Genomic DNA, 23,282 nt, shown 5'->3' on the forward strand with positions numbered 1-23,282 from the left:
CGCCATTCTACTTTGTGTCTCTATGAATTTTACTATTCTGGGTACCTCATATAAGTGGAATCATATAGTATATGCCTTTTTGTGACTGGCATATTTCACTTAGTATAATGTTTTCCAGGTTCATCCATGTTGTAGCATGTGTCAGAATTCCTTTTTTTTAAAGCTATTGAATAATATTCCATTGTGTGTATATACCACCTTTTGTTTATCCATTCATCTGTTGATGGACACTTGTTTTGCCCATTTTTGAATTGGGTTGCTTTTTTTTTTTGTTATTAAGTTCTTATGTAATTTAAATGTGTATTTTATTATGAATGATAGCATATTTTCGTATGTTTGAGTCATTTTCATTTATTTTGTGAATTTTTCTGTTTATATCTTTTGGCTTTTAAAAATTGAGTATTGATCTTATTTTCCTTTAGTTTTTAGAAACTAGTTATGTATTAGAGATATTAGCCCTTTATATGTGATATGTTACAAATATATTTTCCTGCATTTTCGTTTTTTGACTTTGCTTATAGTTTTTGCCATGCAAACTTTAAAAATATTTGTTGTATAATTTATCAGTCTCTTTATTTCTTCTAGATTTTGAGTAATAGCTGGGAAGTTTTTTTCCCACTTCCCAGGTTATGAAGGTATTTACCCTTTTTTTCTAATGGTACTTAAATTGTTTCGTTTTACATTTCAGTCTCTGATCCATTTGGAGTTTATTTTGATAGGTAATATGAAGTGTGGATCCGTTTTTGTTTTTCTGAATGGCTAGTTGTCCCAGTACTATTGATTAAAATGTCCATCTTTCCATCTTACACTGATTTGAGATAACATCTTTATCCTATATAGATTTCAATATATTCTTCGGTTTATTTCTGGACTTCACTCTGGGTCTGTTTTGTTCATGTGCTGCTATCACATCATTTAATTTCCATAGGCTTTAGATCTATTTTAGTATCTAGCAGGACAGTTTCCATTTCTGTTCTCCACATATTACTTCCTCCCTTTCCAAGTTTTCCTGGCTATTCATTTTTTTTTTATTTTTCTTTAGTACTTTATTTTTAACTTGTATAGCTCTGGTGGAGTGGGGGTGGGGGAACCTGTTGCTATTTTTATTGGGATCATATTAAATTTATGAGTTAACTTAGGAAGAACTGATGACTTTATAATGTTGAGTCTTTGTATCCAAGAATGAGTCTCGTTTTCCATTGTCCAAGTCTGTTTTTAAGTCTTTCGACAAAGTTTTAAAGTTTTCTTTATATAGGTTTGTTTACATATTTTCTCTTTTTTTGGTTACTGTTGTAAATGGGGTCTTTGCAATTATATTTGAAATTTTTTTTGCTGAGGAAGATTCCCCTTGAGCTAACATCTGCTGCCAATCTTCCTCTTTTTTGCTTGAGGAAGATTCACCCTGAGCTAACATCTGTGCCAATCTTTCTCTATTTTGTATGTGAGCTGCCACAGTATCGCTGCCAACAAGTGGTGTAGGTCTGTGCCCAGAATCCGAACCTGGACGGCCAAAGCGGAGTGCAACCACTAGGCCATGGGGCCAGCCCCTATTTAACTTTTTATATTTTATTATTCTCATTTTATTGTTTGTATATGACAGCTATTGATATTTGTTAATTTTATCATCCTGGTACTTTTCTAAATTCTCTTATTGTTTATAGTAACTTTTCTGTTTATTCTCTTAGGTTTTTCCAGGTATCCAGTTACATCACCTACAAATGTGGATAGTTTTCCAGTTCTTATGTCTTTGTTTGCTTTGTCTTGTCTAGTCTTTTTTTTTTTTTTTCTTTCTTTGGTGAGGAAGATCAGCCCTGAGCTAACATCTGCCAATCCTCCTCTTTTTGCTGAGGAAGAAGGGCCCTGGGCTAACATCCATGCCCATCCTCCTCCACTTTCTATGGGACGCTGCCACAGCATGGCTTGCCAAGCAGCACGTTGGTGCGCGCCCAGGATCCGAACTGGTGAACCCTAGGCCGTGGCAGCGGAGCACGCGCACTTAACCGCTTGCGCCACCCGACCGGCCCCTTGTCTAGTCTTTTAAATCTGTGTTTACCTGACGTCACCTTCATTCTCTTGATCAATTTAGTTATTTTTGCCAAGAACTTTTCCACTCTTAATTCTTTTGAAATAATTAAAAGTTCGTGTAAGATTTCAGAAGTGACTTCATACAGGATGTGTTAGTTATCTCTTTTTAGTAACAGCTTTATTGAGATATAATTCGCATACTGTACAATTCAGCCATTTAAAGTGTACAATTTGAGATTTTTAATATGTTCACAGAGTTGTGCAGCCATCACCACAGTCAGTTTTAGAACATTTTCATCACCCCCGAAAGAAACCCCAGACCCTTTAGCCATCACCTCCTTTTTTCCCCATCCCCCTGACACTAGGCAGCCACTATCTTAGTTATCTTTTACTGCATAACAAAACTTAGCAGCCTAGAACAGCAAACATATATTATCTCATAGTCTGTGGATCAGGAATCTGAACATTGCTTAACTGGGTGCCTCTGGCTCAAGGTCTCTCATGAGATTTCAGTTAAGTTGTTGGCCAGACCTCCATTTTTATCTGAAAGCTCAACTGGGGAGGATTCTGTTTCTCGCAAGTTGTTGGACTGAGAGCCTCAGTGCCTTGCCTCATGTGTGTCTACGTAGGATAGCTCAAAACATGGCAGCTGGCAGATCAAGGGAGGAGGCCCAAGGTGGAAGCCACCTGTTTGTAACCTAATCTCTGAAGTGACATAACCATCATATTTGCCACATTCTGTTTGTTAGAAGCAGGTCCACAAGTCTAGCCTACATTCAAGAGGAGACTACATGAAGGCATGAATACCAGCAGGCAGGGGTCATTGGGGGCCATCTTAGAGGCTGCTTCCATAGAGGATAGGATAACTTCTATTTTTGAAATCTATTTTGTTTTGTGGCTTTTTAATCCATATTCTTTTTGATGACAAGCAACTTTATGTAGGCCTTGTTAGTTACCTCAGCATACTGAGATATGTGGTTTTTAGGAAACGGTGATCTTCAGATTTCTGTATAGTCCAGAACCTGTCAGCCTGAGAGTCTCATTTGGATTTTTAAAATCTAAATGTAGTATACACTTGCCATGCCTCTGTAACTGTTAACAGTGTGGCAGGATATTCCCAATTTTGTTTTTTTATCAGTTTGACTTTTAAGAAGGTCTCGGTGTCAAATGAAAACTTGAAATTTTTCTTGTCCTCCTCTAGATTATGTATAGTAGTGCCAAATACCAGTTTTTAGGTATCCCATTATAAACGCTTATCTATCCTTAGATATGTTAACTTTATTCTTCTGACAATTCTTTATATGCTATTAAACAGTTTTTAAAATACCCTAGATGATTGACTTGCGAATGCTTTTTTGGAAATTAAAATAGATCATGTATCCTGTTTTGCCCTAAGTCACATGATTACCCCCTTAAGGGATTGTTAATTGGTTAGAATCATACTTGTAGAATGATTGAAGTCTGTCTTTCTCATTGTGTAGATGAGAAAATGGAGACTCACAGAGGATATTAAATGACCTGCTTAAAATCCACTAACAAGTTTTCTTTGTGGCTGGGGCCAGTGTTCAGGTCCCTCAACATCTGGTCCAGCCTGATTCTTCTTACATCTCAGTGACACTCTTATATCTGAAGATTTTTATTACCTCGTTCAATTTCTTGCTATAGGTTTATTCTGTTTTTGTATTTCTTCTTGAGTCAGTTTTGGTAATTTGTTTTTTTCCAGGAATTTGAGCATTCTGTCTAAATTGTCTAATTTATTGGCATAAAGTTATTGATAGTATTTCCTTATAATCCTTTAAATTTCTGTAGGGTTGGAAGTGATGTCCTTGCTTTTATTTTTGGTTTTGATAATTTGTGTATCTCTTTCCCCTCTCCGCCTTTCTCCCTTCCCTCTGCTCCCATGTTTTAACCTTCATCTTTTTAAAGAAATAACTTTTGGCTTCATTGACACCCCCACCTCCAACCCCCATCTGTTTTTGTGTTCTGCATTTCATTGGTTTACAATGTAATCTTTATTTCCTTCCTTTTGATGGCTTTGGATTTAGTTTGTTGTTTTTCTAGTTCTTAAGGTGGGAGATCAGGTTGTTGATTTGAGATCTTTCTTTTTCTATGATATAGGTATTTAATAAAGCTACAAATTTGTTTTTAAACACTGCTTTTAGCTATATCCTGTTGGTTTTGATTTTTTGTGTTTTCATTTTCATTCAGTTCAAAATATTTCCTAACTTCTCTTGTGGTTTCTTTGACCTATGGATTATTTTGAGGTGGTAGATTGATTCCCAAATGGAGGTTTCCTAGATTTATTCTGTTGATTTCTAATTTAATTCCCTTAGAGTAAATATACTTTATGTGATCTCAGTCCTTCTAAATTCATTGTTTTATGAGCTAGCATATGGTTTGTCTTGGAAAATATTCCAAATGTGCTTGAGAAGAATGTGTATTTTGCTGTTGTTGGAGAGTTCTAGAAATGTCATTTCAGTCAACTTAGTTGATAGTATTGTTCAGTTCTGTATCTTTGTTGTTTTCTGTCTTGTTCCATCAGTTCTTTTCAGTGTAGTCTGCAACTACTATTACTGTTATTATATCTCTTTTCTGTTGTCAGTTTTTGCTAATGTATTTTGGGATTCTTTTGTTAGGTATCTATGTTTATTTATAATTATGTCTTCTTGTTAAGTTAACTTCTTTATCATTATGAAATGTCCCCCATTGTCCCTCTTAATTTTGTTTACTCTGAAGTCTACTTTGTCTCATATTAATAAATCTGTTCCAGCTTTCTTTTGATTAGTGTTTGCATGGCATTTTTTTTTCATTCTTTTAAACCTATTTGTGTCTTTGAATCTGAAGTATCTCTTATAGACAGCATATGGTTAGATCTTTTATCCATTCTTGCAATCTTTATCTTTGATTGAAGTCTGTTCACATTTAATGTAATTTATTGGTAGAGTAGGATTTACACCAGCCACCGTGCTCTGTTTTTAATGTCAGATGTCCTTTTTGTTCCTCTGTTCCTCCTTTACTGCCTTCTTTTGTGTTAAATAGAAAATTACAGTTATACCATATAAATTTCCTTCCTTCTTTTCCTTCTCTTCCTTTTCCCCTCACCGCCTCCTGCCTCCCTCCCTCCCTCAGTAGTTACTCTAAGGGTTACAACATGCATCTTTAACATACTCTTCTTCAAATTAATACTCATTTAATTCCATCAAAATATAGGAGCTCTGCTCCCATATAGCTTCATTTACTCTTCCTTCCTTTGTGCATTATTGTCAGAAATAGTACAACTTTATATGTTATAACCTCAACAGTACTGTTTTATACTTTTGTTTTTGCAATCTTTTGCTTTTAAATCAGTTTTTAAAGGCAAAAAGAGAAAATATACAATCTTTTTATTTACCTTTGTATCCATCTTCATATGGATTTGAAATACCATCTGATGTTATTTACTTTTCAGCCAGCAGGACTTCCTTTAGTATTTCTTGTAAGGCAGACCAGCTAGCAACAAATTCAGTCTTTGTTTATCTGGGAATGTCTTTGTTTCACCTTCATCTTTGAAGGATAATTTTGCTGGGTATAGATTCTGGTTGATAGTTTTTTTTCTTTCAGCACTTTGTATATGTTATCCTAATGCCTTCTGATCTCTAGTGTTTCAGTGAGAAGTTATTTGTTAATTGTGTTATTCCCTAATATGTGATAAATTGTTTTCTCTTGCTGCTTTCAAGATATTCTCTTTGTTTTTGTCGTCAGTTTGACTGTGATGTGTCTAGGTATGATGATCTCTTTGTGTTTATCCAGCTTGGAGTTTGTTGAGTATCTGGATCTTAGATAAATGTTTTTCACCAGATATGAGAAGTTTTCAGCTGTTATTTTTTCTGCTTTCTCCTATTTTTTTTGAGGTTTGAGGATTTGAGTCTCTGAGGCTGTCCTCATTTTCTTCATTCTTTCTGTTCTTCAATTCAAATTCAAGTGCATTGGTTCTTTCTCTTTCATCTTAAATCTACTGTTGAGCTCCTTTAAGTGAATCTTTCGTTTCAGTCATTATACTTGTTAACTACTGAATTTCCGTTTCTTTTTTGAGATTCTGTATTTAATGAGTCATTGTCTTTCTTAAGGAGTCATTGTGGTTCTTTCCTTTAATTCTTTAAATATGGTTTCCTTTAGTTCTTTATCATTTATGTGGTAGAATGTCCCTCAATTTGGATTTGTCTGTTGTGTAAATGGTTTTTAATGTGTCTTAATGTGCTTGTGTTTTCTATCTTTGTAAAATTGGGGATGTCAGGATCTCATTTGCTTCTAGTTAGATGAGATTAATTGGAATGTGGCACTTTAAGTTGTAGGTTGTGTTTGATTAATGATAAGTCTTAATTTGCTGTCTGACAAATGGATTAGATGGTTTGATTGGACTGCTGTTTGTTTTCTAGTAAGCAGCTGCTTTTATTGTCATAATCACACTAGTTTTCTAATAGCAACTAAAGGTTAAGTGCATGCAAATCTGAATTTCTTAGCCATGCATAATATTTATTGGCCTATGATGAATCTTTAGTTATAGTTTCTGTACTTGAATTAAAAAGATCTTTGTCAGATACCACTGATTTAATATTTTATTTATTTATTTATTTGTGAGGAAGATCAGCTCTGAGCTAACGTCTATTGCCAATCCTCCTCCTTTTTCTCCCCAAAGCCCCAGTAGATAGTTGTATGTCATAGTTGCACATCCTTCTAGTTGCTTTATGTGGGACGCCGCCTCAGCATGGCCGGACAAGCGGTGCGTCAGTGCGCGCCCGGGATCCGAACCTGGGCTGCCAGTAGCGTAGCGTGTGCACTTAACCACTAAGCCATGGGGCCGGCCCCTGATTTAATATTTTAAATACAATATTTGATTAAATTTCTTCTGGCTTTACTAGAAGTTACTTGCTTGCAAGAACAAAAATCCCCTCAAAGTAGCCTGAGAAAAGGAGATACAAGTGAATCTCATGCAAATAAAGGAAACTTTAATCTGCCCATCCTGGTCCAAGTGGATGTGGTGGTGTTTAATCACTGCTTTCTATAGACTCTATAGATGAGGGCAAGTTTTCTGAAAAGGGGATGTGGGCCAAGAGTGGCTTCACTAGTACAACTTTTGGATTGGGTTTAGTAGTAAACCCCAAATGTTTTAGTAACATATTTTCTTTTGCTGAGGAAAGTCTATTTAGAAAGCCATTTCCAAAACATTGGTGTTATCAGAATTCAACGTTACATGGAAGGTACCGTGTGGTGTTTTAGTGATTTCATTTTGAAATACTTTGTGTGTGAAAACAGAACCATGGCTGGTAAAATATGAAGACTATTTTGTGTACCTTGTATATAAATATATATTAACTATTAGTAATTATTTTGAATTGCGAGGTGTTTGTGGTTTCCAAGTCTGGGCTCTTGAGGACTCTTCTCTACTACTTCCCAATTCTGGTTTGCTTTGTGGTCCTTAGCTATTTCATTGAAAGTTTTTAGTGTTTTTAGTATTTTGCCTTTGTCATATTATTGCCACTATATTAACTATAACCATATAAGCCTGAACAACTCTAGTCTTTTCCTAACTGATTTCCTTGCCTCCAATTTTCCCTCTCTAATGCATACAGAAAAGTCTAAAGAAAATAAAGATCACCCTAATCGCCAAGCATTACTACTGCTAACGCTTTCCTTCTAATCCACTTCAAATAATGGGACCATACTATATATATATGATTTGGTAATATATTTCTCATGTTTTGAAATAACCTTCTACACCAGGATTTTAAAAACTGATTTCCACAGAATTGTAATATTCCGTAGGTCATTAAAGGTATCTCCATTAATAAAAGCATTCCAAGGTCAAGGAAGTTTGGGAAATGCTGAGTTTATTTAATTAGTTCTGTTTAGTTGACTTTTGGATTGCTTCCATTGTTTTACTGTAACAATGTGTACATAAATTATTTGTACATAAATATTTGTGCGTATTATTTCTTAATTAAGGATGTGTAAGAACTCTGTCAAAGGATATGAATTTAAAGATTTTTATATTTTAGGGGCTGGCCCCGTGGCTTAGCGGTTAAGTACTCGCACTCTGCTGCTGGCGGCCTGGGTTCGGATCCCAGGCGCACACCGACACACTGCTTCTCCGGCCATGCTGAGGCCGCGTCCCACATACAGCAACTAGAAGGATGTGCAGCTATGATATACAACTATCTACTGGGGCTTTGGGGGGAAAATAAATAAATATATAAAATCTAAAAAAAAAAAAATAAGATTTTTGTGTTTTAATACATACATTCTCTATGCATATATATTTATATAATTTCAAATTAGGATCATACTTTATATATACTATATTGTACCTATTTTTCCTGTTATATATATATGTGTATATCTATCTATCCATCCATCTATCTACATATATCATGTTCTATGAAGGAAAATTGCATAATGCTTCTGGTTGTCTCTCTCTCTTAAGATATCTATACAATCTGCTTTTATTATATTTCATTGTTGGTGCCCAGCATTTTAAGTATGTTCTTTTATTTTTTATTTTTCAGGAAGATTGGCCCTGAGCTAAGATCTGTTGCCAATCTTCCTCTTTTTCTTTTTTCTACCCAAAGCCGCAGTGCATAGTTGTATATCCTAGTTGTAGGTCCTTCTAGCTCTTCTATGTGGGATGCTACCTCTGCATGGCTTAATGAGCGGTGAGTAGGTCCACGCCCAGGATCCGAACCAGTGAACCCCGGGCCTTCCACCGAAATGGAATGCGTGAACTTAACTCGCCGGCCCCCTTGAGTACATTCTTACACAATAAAAAGCTTCTGGTTAAGTACTTCTGGAGCTTGCAGCTTGAATGGTGAGAACTCGTGTCAGTGTTTGCATTTTTAGGGGCCCACTAAACCAACACCTTTTTCCCCCATTCAAGTTGAGTCACTTGAGAGAAAAAAGGGAATCAGGCAAATAGAGATCCAAATAAATACCATCTTGTCACTGAGAAAAAGCTGGGTTGGAGGTTGTTGTTTAGATGTACGGCAGCATTGGATTTCCTCTAGTCTCTGTCCCCTAAATTTAGACCTTGGAACTGCCCCCTGAGAGAAGGATTGTGTCTGCAGAGCATGTCCCTGGGATCATTGCCTTGTTCTGTATTGTACCGTTCATTCTTTCTGCTTGGGCTCCTTGCTTCTGAATGGCATACTATATGAAGAAGGTAATTTATCTCAGTTTAAGTTGCACATCCTTCTCATGAGGTCTGCCCTGAAGGCTGGCTATTTGTCTGAGTCTCTGATGCTGGGGATTCCAGCAACAAAAGATTAGTTGGAGCAGGACTCTGTAGTCAGTTTAGTTGGTACTCTCTTGGGAAATTCTCTACTTAATCTGGTTATTATTGTTTGTTATTATTAAAGTAGATAGTTGGCAAAAGGCAAGTAGAGTGCTTTAAATTAGTTTCCAGGGCCCTCTGATTCCCAGTCTCATGTTCTTTTAGTTTTTTCTTCCAAATTTATATATAAACATTTTTTTTTTTTTCTTTTTGGTGAGAAAGATTTGCCCTGAGCTGACATCCACTGCCAGTCTTCCTCTTTTTGTATGTGAGCCACTGCCGTACCATGGCCACTGACAGATGAGTGGTGTAGGTCCACTCAGGCCGCTGAAGCGGAGTGTGCCGAACTTCACGACTAGGCCACTGGGGCTGGCCGTCTTATGTTCTGTTCTTAGTTTTTTTGGAGGCCTGTGAGCTACATATGACATAACCTTTGAATGTACCTGTTTTTGATTTTCTGGCGTTCCAAATCACCGGTACTACCATATTAGGGTGTTAACATTCTCCATTCTCGCATGTTCCTCCTTGTTTTGGAGCCATGAATCAAATGAAATGATGTTTCTCTGGATTTTGTCAGGGCATTGTATGACCCAACTCTACTTGGGATATCTCTGCCTCTCCCATTTTAGAATGTAGGATCTGATTTCTGATCACAATCTTGAACTTGTAGGGCCCCAAAATAGTTTTCTTGTGGTCCTCTAACCTCCATTAGGATGCACTGTTTCTTCTACAATGAATGGGGGAAATCCTTAAGGTCCTATGGCTAATGGTATTCCTAGTGCAGTTACTACTTCCTCATTAGCAAGTTGATTGGCCAGTGGTTCTCCGTTAATGTGACCCTGAATTTTGGATACTAGTACCCTATCCTTGGACTAACTGAGAGCATGAAGGTATTTCCTCCATTGCTAGTGGTAGAATCTCAAGCCCATTTGAGGATCTGAAATGATATATTGGCTTCTAAGTGCAAGAGCTTTTTAGTGTCACTGAATACATGTTCATAATTGGCTGTAATAATTATCATTGTTACTTTTTTTTTTTTTTTTGGTGAGGAATATCAGCCCTGTGCTAACATCTGCCAATCCTCCTCCTTTTTTGCTGAGGTAGACTGGCCCTGGGCTAACATCCGTGCCCATCTTCCTCCACTTTATATGGGACACTGCCACAGCATGGCTTGCCAAGCAGTGCGTCAGTGCTCACCGGGGATCCAAACTGGCGAACCCTGGGCCGCCGCAGCAGAGCGTGGGCACTTAATCGCTTGTGCCACCGGGGCGGCCCCCATCATTGTTACTTCTTTACTCTTTCACAGTGTGGTTGCAAATGGAGCCAGTTGTGCATTTTGAACCAGTTCATAAACTGCTTGATATTGCCAGGTCTTTCTCACCTATTTTAACTATCATTTTTAATGTGTCTGGCTTGCTCTGCTTGACAGATGGAGTATAAGATTTTTACTGGGGCACAAACACACTCGCGCCCTGAATATATAACCATCTTGCCTAGACTACAAGTTCTTGTAATTGTTTCAGGTCGTAGCAGTTTGTCTGAGGACAAAATCCTCTGGGCAGTGTGTTATTGACCTGCCCTTGTAAAATCTTTTCTCCTGAGAAGTCGGGGGATTGGTGGCATGCCTAGATCTGGATATCAGTCACTGAATCTTGTACAGATTTTAAGTACTCCCAGTGAATGACAAGTTGAACCCTAGTTCATCACTGTACTGCTATGTGCCTGTGAGCCCTATGCCACATGTCTCTTCATGGGTTTAGGTCAGCTCGATAGCTATAATACCATATTTGTTTCAACCTAAGGGTACTATCTGTTTTAAAATGCTTCCTAATTTCAGAGATACTAAAATTTTTTCCCCCAGTTTTATTGAGAAAAAATTGACATGCATCTCTGTATAAGTGTAAGGTGTATAGCATGATGGTATGATTTACATATATTGTGAAATAATTACCACAATAGGTTTAGTTAACATCCTCATCTTATACAGAGATACTAAACTTTCAAAAATATATGTTTTGGAATTGATGAAATGTAGTTTTAAGGTTAACACTAGAGATTAAAAGATTAAAGGGCTCCTTAGCGCTTGGCAAGGCCAAAGCTGTTGCCGCAGCTTCTGACTCTCAGTAGTTCTCCTGCCCTCCGTGTGGTCTGTCTCACATGTGTTGTGGCATGGATTCACTGCGGAATCTTGCTGGCCTAGGTCATGACCAAATTCACTTGACTCTCTCCCGATCTATGCTTTCCCTCTAATGTACTTAATTCTCAAGCATGGCGTTGCCATCTGAGCCAGTTACACCCTTAAAAAATTTTTATTTAACCCTTTCCTTTTTAGTACCCCCCACCCCCACCCCAATTTGGTTAATTCCGGATCATATTTTTCAATGGATTGATGTGGATCTTAGCAGGTGGTCCTCAACATGCCAGACTATTGCTTGGTATGACTTTGCTGGCTTCATTTATCTTTGGAATATTGCTAGTGAGTCCCAGAATCTTTAGTACAGAACTGTCCATGCCCATTTGTCTACTTTCTGACGTGAATTCAATTCTGTTTAACCGTGTGTCTTTTAGTGGTAATGCCCAAAAGCCTTTTGCTAAATGTAAATCTTTGAAGTCTGTTATTAAAGCTTCCATTTTGCTAACATCTCTGGATATACCATTACCCTGGGAGCAGTTGAGGTTTAGACGTATTTTGTCCTCTGCTAGCAAATGTAAGCTTTTACTTACTGTTCACCTGGATTTTCCAGGGTGCAGAGAATACATGGTCCTGTCCACATCCATTACTGCTTCATGAGGTGTACTCTATTGTTTACAGTTTGTAGAGGCTTACCTGGGAACTCCATCTATATGTCCAGGCCAGTCGAAGCCAGACATCTATAACTTTGATTGCATGTGGAGTCCATTCCCAGGCTTCCTGGGCTTTAATTGTTGTGGATACACAAGCCGTGGATTTTACCTAATCTCTGTAAATTATTGGTCTTATTAACCACTCTGCTAAATCTCTGGCAATCTTAATTTAATCAGACCCCTAACATTTATTAGATTTAAAAGGATTTCCTCAAATCCAGTCAGTGTCTGCTTCCCCTGCCTCACATTTAAATCACCTTCTTTAAACTGATATTTTTGTTTATTCCCTTTTGACTCCCTTAATCTAAATTCTCATTTTCCAAAAGCCTTGATTCTCAGGAGTGCTAGCTTCATTAGGCTAATTTAAGTCCCTTTGTCAGTAGGGAAGTCCCGTGGATCCTGATGGTCCGTCATCTTCTGAAATACAGGCTGACTATTGTGACTGGGCAGAATACCAAGATTGACCTTGAGAAGGTGCCAGAGCCACGAGTCTAGCCATCCCTAATCCTAGGCTCTCCAGTCTTCAGAGAATTAATTGGCCTGCTCTCCCTCCTACCAAGATTATAAATTACCTTGTTTTGAATCTTAGCCAGAACCAATTACAGCTTCTCCTCTTCTCAAAGTTGGGTACTTCAGATTGATAGCTTGCAACCCTGCTGGCAAAGTTTACAGCTGCATAATTTGGACAACCCCAGTTGTTGCCCTCGAAGCGTGCCCTGACTTCATATGGTGATGCCTGGTTGACTTGAGTGTCCCCCACATCCCTAGATGTCTGTCAATCTCATTCTGTCTGGCTGTTCTTCCACCTTGGACGTTGCCCTTAAATTTCTGTTTGGAGAGTTCCATCTGATTGCTTTACTGTTTGTTATTCAGAAATTTAGGCATGGGCCCATACATCAGTTTTCTCATATATCCTTCCAAAATTAACCTTGTGTTTTTATCCTAAGCAGTGTTGAATGAATGATGTTCTAATTCTCCCTGAGGCCACATTGGGCTTGATTATTTTTCCTGAGCTTTCTTAACTTGTTCATGTATACTGACAACAAACCACTATAATCTGAGGTTAACTGAGTCGGTAAGCCCGGGTTCTTACAGTCTGAAGGAACCTAATTAAACACGTAACTTACTGAAAAATGAAAGATAATTATATTTTTAAACCTTTGACTTTCAAAGTTTTTTGTTCTTTATCTTCATGTAAGGATAAGTGGTGAAAAGACAATAAGCCCCGGAAAATCCTAGGTTAGTAATGTATAGTAATTGTATTTTTTCAGTATTTTACTTAAAATTATAGTTATGGAAAGACATGAAAGGTAAAAGGCACGCAAAATAACTTTGGCTAAAAATATTTCTAGTTTGACTCTGAATTCGAAGTGAATTAGCTATTTTATTTTCTTCTTGTTTTTAATAGGGTTACACATCATTTTGGAATGACTGTATATCATCTGGATTACGTGGCTGTATGTTAATTGAATTAGCCTTGAGAGGAAGGTTACAACTAGAGGCTTGTGGAATGAGACGTAAAAGTCTATTGACAAGAAAGGTAAGAGGAGTGCTAAATAACATACCCTTTCTAAAGAGTTTGTGCTGCCTGCAAATGAAGAATGTTAAGTTCTTCATTTGAAAGCTATTAATAGCTTTCAAAAATTAAAGAGGGAGTTGATTTTAAAGTTGTCTTTTTTAATTGTGTTTCCATATCTTTCTTGCATTCTTGGTTTCTGCGTTCTTTGTGAGGAGATCAGCCCTGTGCTAACATCCGCCAATCCTCCTCTTTTTTTTTTTTTTTTTTTTTTGGCTGAGGAAGACGGCCCTGGGCTAACATCTGTGCCCATCTTCCTCCACTTTATATGGGACGCCGCCACAGCATGGCCTACCAAGCATTGCGTCGGTGCGCGCCCGGGATCCAAACCAGCGAACCCCGGGCTGCCGCAGCGGAGCGCGCGCACTTAACCGCTTGCGCCACTGGGCCGGCCCCTCTGCGTTCTTTGTACATAATGAATAATAATATTTGTTGTCAGGATCACTGGCCGTTGCATTTTACATATGCAAAAAGACTCCAAACTTCATTTCCTGCTTCTGAAAGCCATAATTTGGAAAGACTTGACATAACTTTCTTTTAAAACTCAAGTGATATTGTGCAAATGAACTATCCATAAGCTATTGATCTTTTTAGCAGAATATGAATACTTTTCAGGTCTTTGCCTTCTCTACTGTGGTCTCTGTAAACAGAGGTACTACAGTCACGCATTGCTTAGCGACGGGTGTATGTTGGAGAACTGAGTCATTAGACTATTTCGTCATTGTGCGAACATCATGGAGTGTACTTACACAAACCTAGATAGTGTAGTCTGCTACACACCTAGGCTATATGGTACTAAGTTCGTGGGACCACCGTTGTATATGCAGTGCATAACTGTATTAGCTAGTTTTTAGAATTTTTAACTTCAACCACGATCTCAAGTATTTAAGGTTGTTTCTCTTTTAGTCTGTTGTTGCTCCGGGGCATGGTATTTAAAACTTTTTTTTTCTTGGGGCAGGCCAGGTGGTGTGTGGTTGCGTCCTCGCGCTCCACTTCGGCGGCGGGGTTTGCAGGTTCGGATCCCAGGCAAAGATCTGTGTACCACTTATCAAACCATGCTGTGGCAGGCATCCCACATATAAAGTAGAGGAAGATGGGCATGGGTGTTAGCCCAGGGCCAATCTTCTTCAGCAAAAAGAGGAGGACTGGCAACAGATGTTAGCTCAGGGCTAATCTTCTGCACCAAAAAAACTTCTGTTTTTTCCTTAATACAGTGTCCCAATGAAATCCAGAAAGTTTTTGGTCAGAACTCTACTTTTCTGGATTGATATGTTAGAGTAATAAATCCTGTAGGAAAGAAAGCCATTAATGTATTCTCGAAAATTATATGCAAAGTAAATATAGGATAGCAGAAAATATTCTTCATGAGAGTTTAAAATTAAATCTAGTCTAGTCATTTAAAGTAAAGTCAAATAAGCTGGCATGAGATTAGTTTTAAAATTACTGTTAACTATATCATAAAGCAGAATGTAATTTTTATTTCATTTTATTGTGCAACCGTAGATTTATGGAGGAAAAAACCTTAAGAATCTGCCATTGTAATTATCAATGAAATATACACATAGGTGACTACTAATTAATTATAGTATTTGTAAGTAATTTTGCGTTAATGTTATGGAGCCCTGACCTGAAGTGAAAAGATTTTTTTTTTTTTTTTGTGAGGAAGATCAGCCCTGAGCTAACATCCATGCCAATCCTACCCTTTTTTGCTGAGGAAGACCGGCCCTGAGCTAACATCTATTGCCAATCCTCCTCCTTTTTTTCCCTTTTTCTCCCTAAAGCCCCAGTAGATAGTTGTATGTCATAGTTGCACATCCTTCTAGTTGCTGTATGTGGGACACGGCCTCAGCATGGCCGGACAAGTGGTGCGTCAGTGTGTGCCCGGATCCGAACCCGGGCCGCCAGTAGTGGAGCTTGGGCACTTAACCGCTAAGCCACAGGGCCGGCCCTGAAAAGATTTTGATACTGGTTCTTTTTGTGGGAACAAGTTTTGTGTTGGTTATCAACAAATTATTTGCTCTTTTGTTCATTTATTCATTCATCATATATTAATTTACTGTTTAAGTCTGCCATGGCACTGTGTTCGACCCTGGGGATATAGTGGTAACCAAGAGACGTATGCTGCTTGCTTGCATGGGCTTGTTATTTCATCTACTTGTTTGTGGGATCTTAACTAGGTAGTTGATATGTGTTTTAGAAAAATACCCCAATATGATTTAATTTACTCACTTAAAAATAGTTGTTGCTTTTATTAAAATAATACATATATAATACTTATAAAATCAAATGGTATTAAAAGGCTTATAATAAAGAACCATTTTCTACCCACCCTTCCTGATTTCTTAGTCCTGTTCGTGGGAGCCAGTCATTCTCAGTCCTTGTATTAGTTTCCTAGGGCTGCCTTGACAAATTACCACACACTTTGTGGCTGAAAACAACAGACGTTTATTATCTCACGGTTCTGGAGGCCAGAATGTGCTATTCCTTGCCTCTTCTGGCTTCTGGTAGCTCCAGGCTTTCCTTGGCTCTGGCCACATCTCTCTCTGCTCTGTCTTCACATTGCCTTCTCTTCTGTGTCTTTCTACTTCATTTGTCTCTTCTAAGGACACTTTATTTATATTTAGGGCCCATCTGGATAATCCAGGATGATCTCATCTCCAGATCTAATTTAACTTAATTTCACCTACAAAGACTTATTTTTCCAAATAAGATCTGGGGATTAGGTTCCGGGGTTAGGACATGAACACCTTTTGGGAGCCACCATTCAACTTGCTACATTCTCTTAGCTATTTCTTTTGGCATTTACCTCTATATTTCTAAATAAGCTTATACTGCCATCTCTTGATAAATCAATTTGAGACACTGTTTACTTTCTAGAATAGAGGAATATTTGCCTCTCTTAAATACCACTTCCTAATAGAGTTCTTTCATAATTTTTGGCAAAACCGTAATGATTGTTTTATATTATTACAATTATGTTAATATTATTTTCTGCAGAGTTGTTATATCCTATGATATTTTCCTTCCTTGTATAGTTTTTGTTTTTTTCTGGAGTTAATTATTCTTTTTTTTAAAGTTTTCTATTGGGCTGGCCCCGTGGCTTATCGGTTAAGTGTGCGTGCTCCGCTGCTGGCGGCCTGCGATTGGATCCCGGGCGTGCACTGACGCACTGCTTCTCTGGCCATGCTGAGTCCGAGTCCCACATACGGCAACTAGAAGGATGTGCAGCTATGACATACAACTGTCTAGTGGGGCTTTGGGGGTGGAAAAAAATAAATAAAAATAAAATCTTAAAAAAAAAAAAATTTCTATGTAGCTATCCTTTTTCTTACATGCTCCATCAGATAAAAATTAGCATTTCTTTCAAATGTTCAGATACATTGATAACTCCATTAAAATTTGCCTTGTGCTCCAGTCTAAACTGGTTATGCTTTGGTTCTACTGGGACTTCGTGTCACATTTTTCCAGAAAATAAGCCCCTGTTTTCTGGATCTAGTATTTCCTTCCACGCTTGTGGAAGGAAAATGTTTTGAGACTTTGCATGCCTGAAAATCCCTTTATTGTACCTCATTTTTATTTGACAGTTGACTGGGAATAGATTGCTAGATTTAAATGATTTTCCTACAGAATTTTGAAGGCATTTCTCCATTGTACTCTAGTATACAGAGTTGCTGTTCAATCTGGTGCCCTTCTGGTTTTCATTCTTTGTATATCTGTTTTTTCCTCTTTGGAAGCATTTGGGAACTTCTGTTTATCCCTGGTGTTCTAAAATTGTACTATATGCTTAAATGTGGGTCCTTTTAAATTCTTTACGCATGGGCTCTTTCAGTCCGGAAATGTGTGTCTTTGGGTTTTGGAAAGTTTTCTTATATTTCTTATATCTTCTGCCCTCCATTTTCTAGAACCCTGTAAGTTGGATGTGGCTACTCTATTTTTTTGTCTGATTTTTTTTTTCTTTATTTCCCAGCTTTATTGAGATATAATTGATATTCTCGTGACCTCTCTTATCTTTTAATGCTCTGTTGAGTTTTTTATTGTGGTGTTCATGTTTTTGATTTCCAGGAGCCCTTTCTTTTTTTTTGTCGTAGCTTCTTATTCTTGTTTTATGGATGTAATATCTTCTTTTAGATCTCTGAGGATGTTATGGCTCTTTTGAAAATTTCCTTTATCTGTGTTATCTCTTTTTCTTCAAAATTATTTTCTCTCTCTCTTGTTCTCTTCCCAGTGTTGAAGGCTTTCCTTCAAATGTCTTATCATCCTTGATTATCTGTTCATATTTGAGAATGACCCTCCCCCCTCCAAGGAAAAAAAACACTAAATAGAAATTATATGTGTGGGCGTATATTTACTAGTGGGCCACACATGACTGGATTTTGTTAAGGAGTTGAGAACTTTATAGGAGGCATTAAAGAATTTTAAGCAGAAGCAGTGGAATGTCATGATATGATTTGCCTTTTGGAAGGAAGAGTGAAGAGAATGGATCGAAAGAGGCTAAAACTAGTTCAGGGAAATTTAAGTTAATCCAAGTGAAAGATAACCAGATTAGTTAGATTAGAATAATGCAAAGGTGATGGAGAAAAGTTGTCCCTCTGAGAGAGATTTAGGGGACAGAATTTTATAAGAAAAAAGATTCAAGTTATTATGACCCTGATATAAGACCTGTCTCAAAGAGATGGGCGTGAGATGGGCTTTGAGGCCACATTACAGTGGATTTAAGGAGGAAGTGGGAAGTAAGAAGTGGTAGCATGACCACAGTATATAGACATATAATTTTTTCTCCCAAGGGTCACCTTTCTTTTTTCTTATTCTCTCTGACCCCCTACTAAAAGCATACACTGTCCAGTAGAACTTTCTGTGATGATAAAAATGGTCTGTATCTGTACTAATACTGTAGCCACTAGCCACATGTCTCTGTGAGCCAGATGCTTGAGATTTGGCTAGTGCAAGTTGAGACATGCTGTAAGTAAAAACACACATTGGACCTTTGAAGACTTACTATGGATAAAGAATGTAAAATATCTTAATTTTAAAATATTTTTTGCATGTTAGTATTTTGACTGTAGTGGGTTAAATCAAATATATTAAAATTGATTGCACCTGTTTCTTTTTTAATATAACTAAAATTTTAAAAATAGATTTATGGCTTGCATTTGTGGTTCTACGTATATTTCTATTAGGTCTTACTGTCTCAGAAATAAATGTCGTATGTATTTTTTAATCTTTCAGAAGATTGAACAAACAGGGTAAAGGACACGTTGTGGAGGGCAAATTTAAGAGAGGACTGTTACATTTTTAAAATAATAGTGTAAATTTCATAACGTTTTAATAGCTTAACATAAAGTAATATAACAGATTCAAATTTGATATTATAGAATTTCAATTAAGAATTTGTTGCTTAGCCAAGAACAGTAATGAAGGCTATAGAAATCTAATACTTGGCTAAAGCAGTATAGCATTTTCCTCTCTTCATCCCCCACATCTGGATTTTTCCACTCTTAAGATAGATTCTGTATCCCAATATAGTTAAAAAAAATTCATAATATTTAGAAATTTTGTGTAATCAAACCTACTGGTATTTTCTTCAAGGTTTCTATTAGTTGTCACTATTTTGAAAAAATCTTTCTCATCCCCAAAATTATATTTCATATTTAAAGTTTTATCTTTTATTGTGGTATAAGCTCTGAGGAGCCAAATCTTACTTTTTACTTCTAATTTATTAGCCAGTTGTTTTAAGTAACATTTATTGAAAAATTCATTTCTCCACCGATGTAAAATGCCACCTTTATTGTGTACTAAACTCTCGTATGTAATTGAGAATGTTTCTGAAACTAATAAAAGTTTAAAAAATGAATTTCTGGGTCAAATAGCCCAAGGTTTAACAATGAATTGGATTACACTGAGTATAAACTGTTCTAACATTTTGCTTTACTGATTATTGCACAGTAGCTTTATTTTCATTCATGATTGCAGCTAATCTAGTTAGGTTAAATATTGGACTTCCTTAATATAGAATTAATTTAAAATCTGAACTTTGATACTGCATGAACACTTGGGGCTTTAAGCTTAATGAATTCTTTGCATAATTGTTTAAGTTATTCATTTAAAGAGATCAAGTCAGAGAAAGAGAGTCAGGGGATCATGTCTTTCTTATTGCTTACATTTTAGGTGATCTGTAAGTCAGATGCTCCAACAGGGGATGTTCTTCTTGATGAAGCTCTAAAGCATGTTAAGGAGACTCAGCCTCCAGAAACTGTCCAGAACTGGATTGAATTACTTAGTGGTAAGTTCCTTTGTATAAACTAGAAACTGAATTCTGTTTAAAAGTTTTTTATAAAAGTTTAAAATGTTTTTGAAAGAAACTTAGACAAAATAGCCAAAAGTTTGTTTAGTTATTTAGGCAAACTTGCAAGTTACCAGTCACTGAATGAGGAAAATAGTGGCTTTTAAAATCTCATCCCCTTTAACAAGACTGAGCAGATGTTGAATGGATGTAATAATATTCTTCCTTAGAGCTCACATCATTCTTTATCTAAATGACCTCACGCTACCTTATTCTGGACAGGCTAGGTTAAGCTGTGGTAACAAACAGCCCCCAGACCTCAGCGGCCTAAAACAACAGTTTATTTCTCACTCATGGTGTAAGTCCATCACAGGCCACTTCGTTCTCACTCTGGCAGCCCTCGGATGGAACCACTACCATCTCGAGCGTTGTCAGTCACTGTTGTAAAGGGAAGAAGAGCATAGCACATCACTCAGGCTCTTAAGTTTCCACTGAGAAATGACACATAGTTCAGGTTTCTTTGGTTGGAGCAAGTCATATAGCCTCCTCTAACTTGAAGAAGACAGGAAAGTGCAGGTGTAGGGGGAGAACCTGAAATGTTTGGTTGACGGCACTGATGACTACTCCATTTATATTACAGTTACTTGTGTATTTGTCTAATCTAGGTAGCGAGCTGCTTGAGTATAGGACCTAAGTTATTTTGCTTTCCTCTCTACTGTTATGTAAAACATAGCTTCTGCATACGTGTATTGTTATTTCATGTTCAAACATACTGCTGTTTAGAGTAACTTTTAAAAAAAACATTCACACATTGTCAGAGGTTGGTAGTTAACATGATGTCATTTTTCTTGCTTATAAACAGAGTTTCTAAAATAATACGCCTATTGTGAGGATGTTCTTCTGTCAGTAAAAGATTTTGAGTTTTGCATGTTTGTTTACTTAAAAATTGAATACATATTCTCTCTTCTTAGCTAATGGAGTAATAATGGGCACTTTACACTTCTGGCAGCATTCATTCTTCCTTCTTACTGATAGAGAACATAAACTTATTCACAAGGTTGTCTTGATGTCTTTTGAAATTTTTGTTTTGACCATCCTGTAGATCTGCTGATAAAATTTCTTGTTGCTTCATTGAGTAAGAGAAACTTTAACTCTATCCCTTTCCCCCCTTTGTGCTTGTGATATTGCTGTTGTCTTCAATTATAATTTCTTTTGCAGGAGTCTTTTGAAAATACTTTGCCCATTTGATGAGGATTTATTTGGTTAAAACTAGATAATCTATAAATCCACTTACACAGCATATACCAATACAATACGTCGCTGTGTCCACCACATCGTCAATCCTCTCTAGGTTAGCCTTCCACTTATGCCATATCTGACAGGGACTCAGGGCATTAACGTTAATTGCATATGTTAAATATTAGCAGATAGAATTTTTTTTAGATAAAATGGAGTACCCCATTGGATCGTTTTGTACATTCTAAGGAGATTGCTGGCCTGGGCAATCTTTGGGTCATACTCTATGTTGTGCTGCCATTGTTGGCTCATTACCACTTCTGTGATTGCAACTTAGAATTTGTAATTAGGTTCTCAACTGGCCAAAAGGAGGGTTTCTCAAAGTTGTAGTTATTTTTTTGGCAGACAAGTCGGAGTGCTAAAGTTGTTTTTATGGAATATAGTGAGTTTTACCTTAATATTAATGTTATTGATATCTACTTGATGCCACTTAACACCATGGAGATGTTTTCAGATGCTCCATCCATCAGCGAGCTCTCTATCTTACATCATATGTGCTAACGGCCCTTTGGGCTTTGGTTTAATAATCTATCTTTTTTAAATAATTTTATTTATTTATTTATTTTTCCCCCAAAGCCCCAGTAGATAGTTGTATGTCATAGCTGCACATCCTTCTAGTTGCTGTATGTGGGACGCGGCCCCAGCATGGCTGGAGAAGTGGTGCTTCGGTGCGCGCTCGGGATCCAAACTCGGGCCGCCAGCAGCGGAGCGCGCGCACTTAACCGCCAAGCCACGGGGCCGGCCTAATAATGTATCTTAAACTACCAAATTTCCTTTGACAGGTTATAATACCTTAAATTGAATTCATTAGTATGAATTCAGTTAGTGTGGCATGCAAGGAGGCTGAATCTCAACATTTAAGGTGGCTGTGTACTTCTTAAATTTATCTATGTAACATTTTATGAATGTAGCTTGTCCAGTACTCAATATAAATGCTACCTGAACTCAACTTGGGCTTCTCTTGCACTGTTCTCACCTGATTGAGGAGTGAAAAGATGGCAGAAGTCTATAAGCTTTTCTCAAAATTATGTATATACAGTTAAGATTTTGTAGAAGAGAGTGTCCATGTGAATTAGGAATTTGGGTAAACTGTGAGGCCAGTAGTTACAAAGTTTTCTTTTTTAAACAATGTCCTGTGAAGTTTAGGATGGCTATAAATGCTGGGGTATCACCTATAGTGCTTTAGTTGCATGTTCCTGACATATATTAGGAATGAATCATAATTTCAGCATAAAAGAAGGGAATTCACAGTGAGAGAAGGAGAAAAAAGCACATTTCTTTTTTCTTCTTTTCTTTCTTTTTTTTTGGTCAGGAAGATTGGCCCTGAGCTAACATCTGTTGCCCATCTTACTCTTTTTTTGCTTGAGGAAGATTGTTGCTGAGCTCACATCTGTGCCAGTCTTCATCTATTTTTTATGTGGGACACCACCACAGCATGGCTTAATGAGCAGTGTGTAGGTCCACGCCTGGGATCTGAACTGGTAAACCCCAGGCCGCTGAAGTGGAGCGTTCGAACGTAACCACCGTGCCACACGGCTGGCCCCAAAAGCACATTTCTTTTAAATTAAGAAAACATTTTTTTCCTACTGAGTTAACGTGCTGATAGCAGCTTGGTGATTTAAAAAAAAACAACACTTTTTTATTGTGGTAAAATGTACACAACACAAGACTTACCATTTTAACCATTTTTAGTTGTTCAGTTCTATAGGCAGCTTGTTGATTTTTAAAAATTTCAGTTGCTTCCAGATAATGAATGGTATCAAATACCAGTTATTGTAGCAATACTGACATAGGTGCTATGAAATTTAGAAAAAAAAAAAAGTGCTTCCAGACTGAAAGAATCTTAAAATCCATTTGCGGAGAACAGTTGTATATTTCTCATAATTTGATAAGAGAAAAGAGTTTAACAACATGGTTATCTGAAAGTGCAGTACTCAGAGAAAAGAGAAATCCTTGAG

General features: G+C 37.2%; 1 protein-coding gene across 1 annotated transcript in view; it reads left to right on the plus strand.

The window, feature by feature from the left end:
* GOLPH3 (golgi phosphoprotein 3) overlaps nucleotides 1-23,282 on the plus strand; it is a 50,143-nt gene that overhangs the window by 20,492 nt on the left and 6,369 nt on the right. Inside the window, exons 2-3 of the mRNA XM_058564289.1 lie at nucleotides 13,581-13,712; nucleotides 19,914-20,028. Of these exons, the coding sequence (XP_058420272.1) occupies nucleotides 13,581-13,712; nucleotides 19,914-20,028 (247 nt within the window). The remainder of the gene's footprint in view (nucleotides 1-13,580; nucleotides 13,713-19,913; nucleotides 20,029-23,282) is intronic.

Source organism: Diceros bicornis, chromosome 20 (genome assembly GCF_020826845.1).
Source record: "Diceros bicornis minor isolate mBicDic1 chromosome 20, mDicBic1.mat.cur, whole genome shotgun sequence".
In the NCBI taxonomy this organism is placed as follows: domain Eukaryota; kingdom Metazoa; phylum Chordata; class Mammalia; order Perissodactyla; family Rhinocerotidae; genus Diceros; species Diceros bicornis.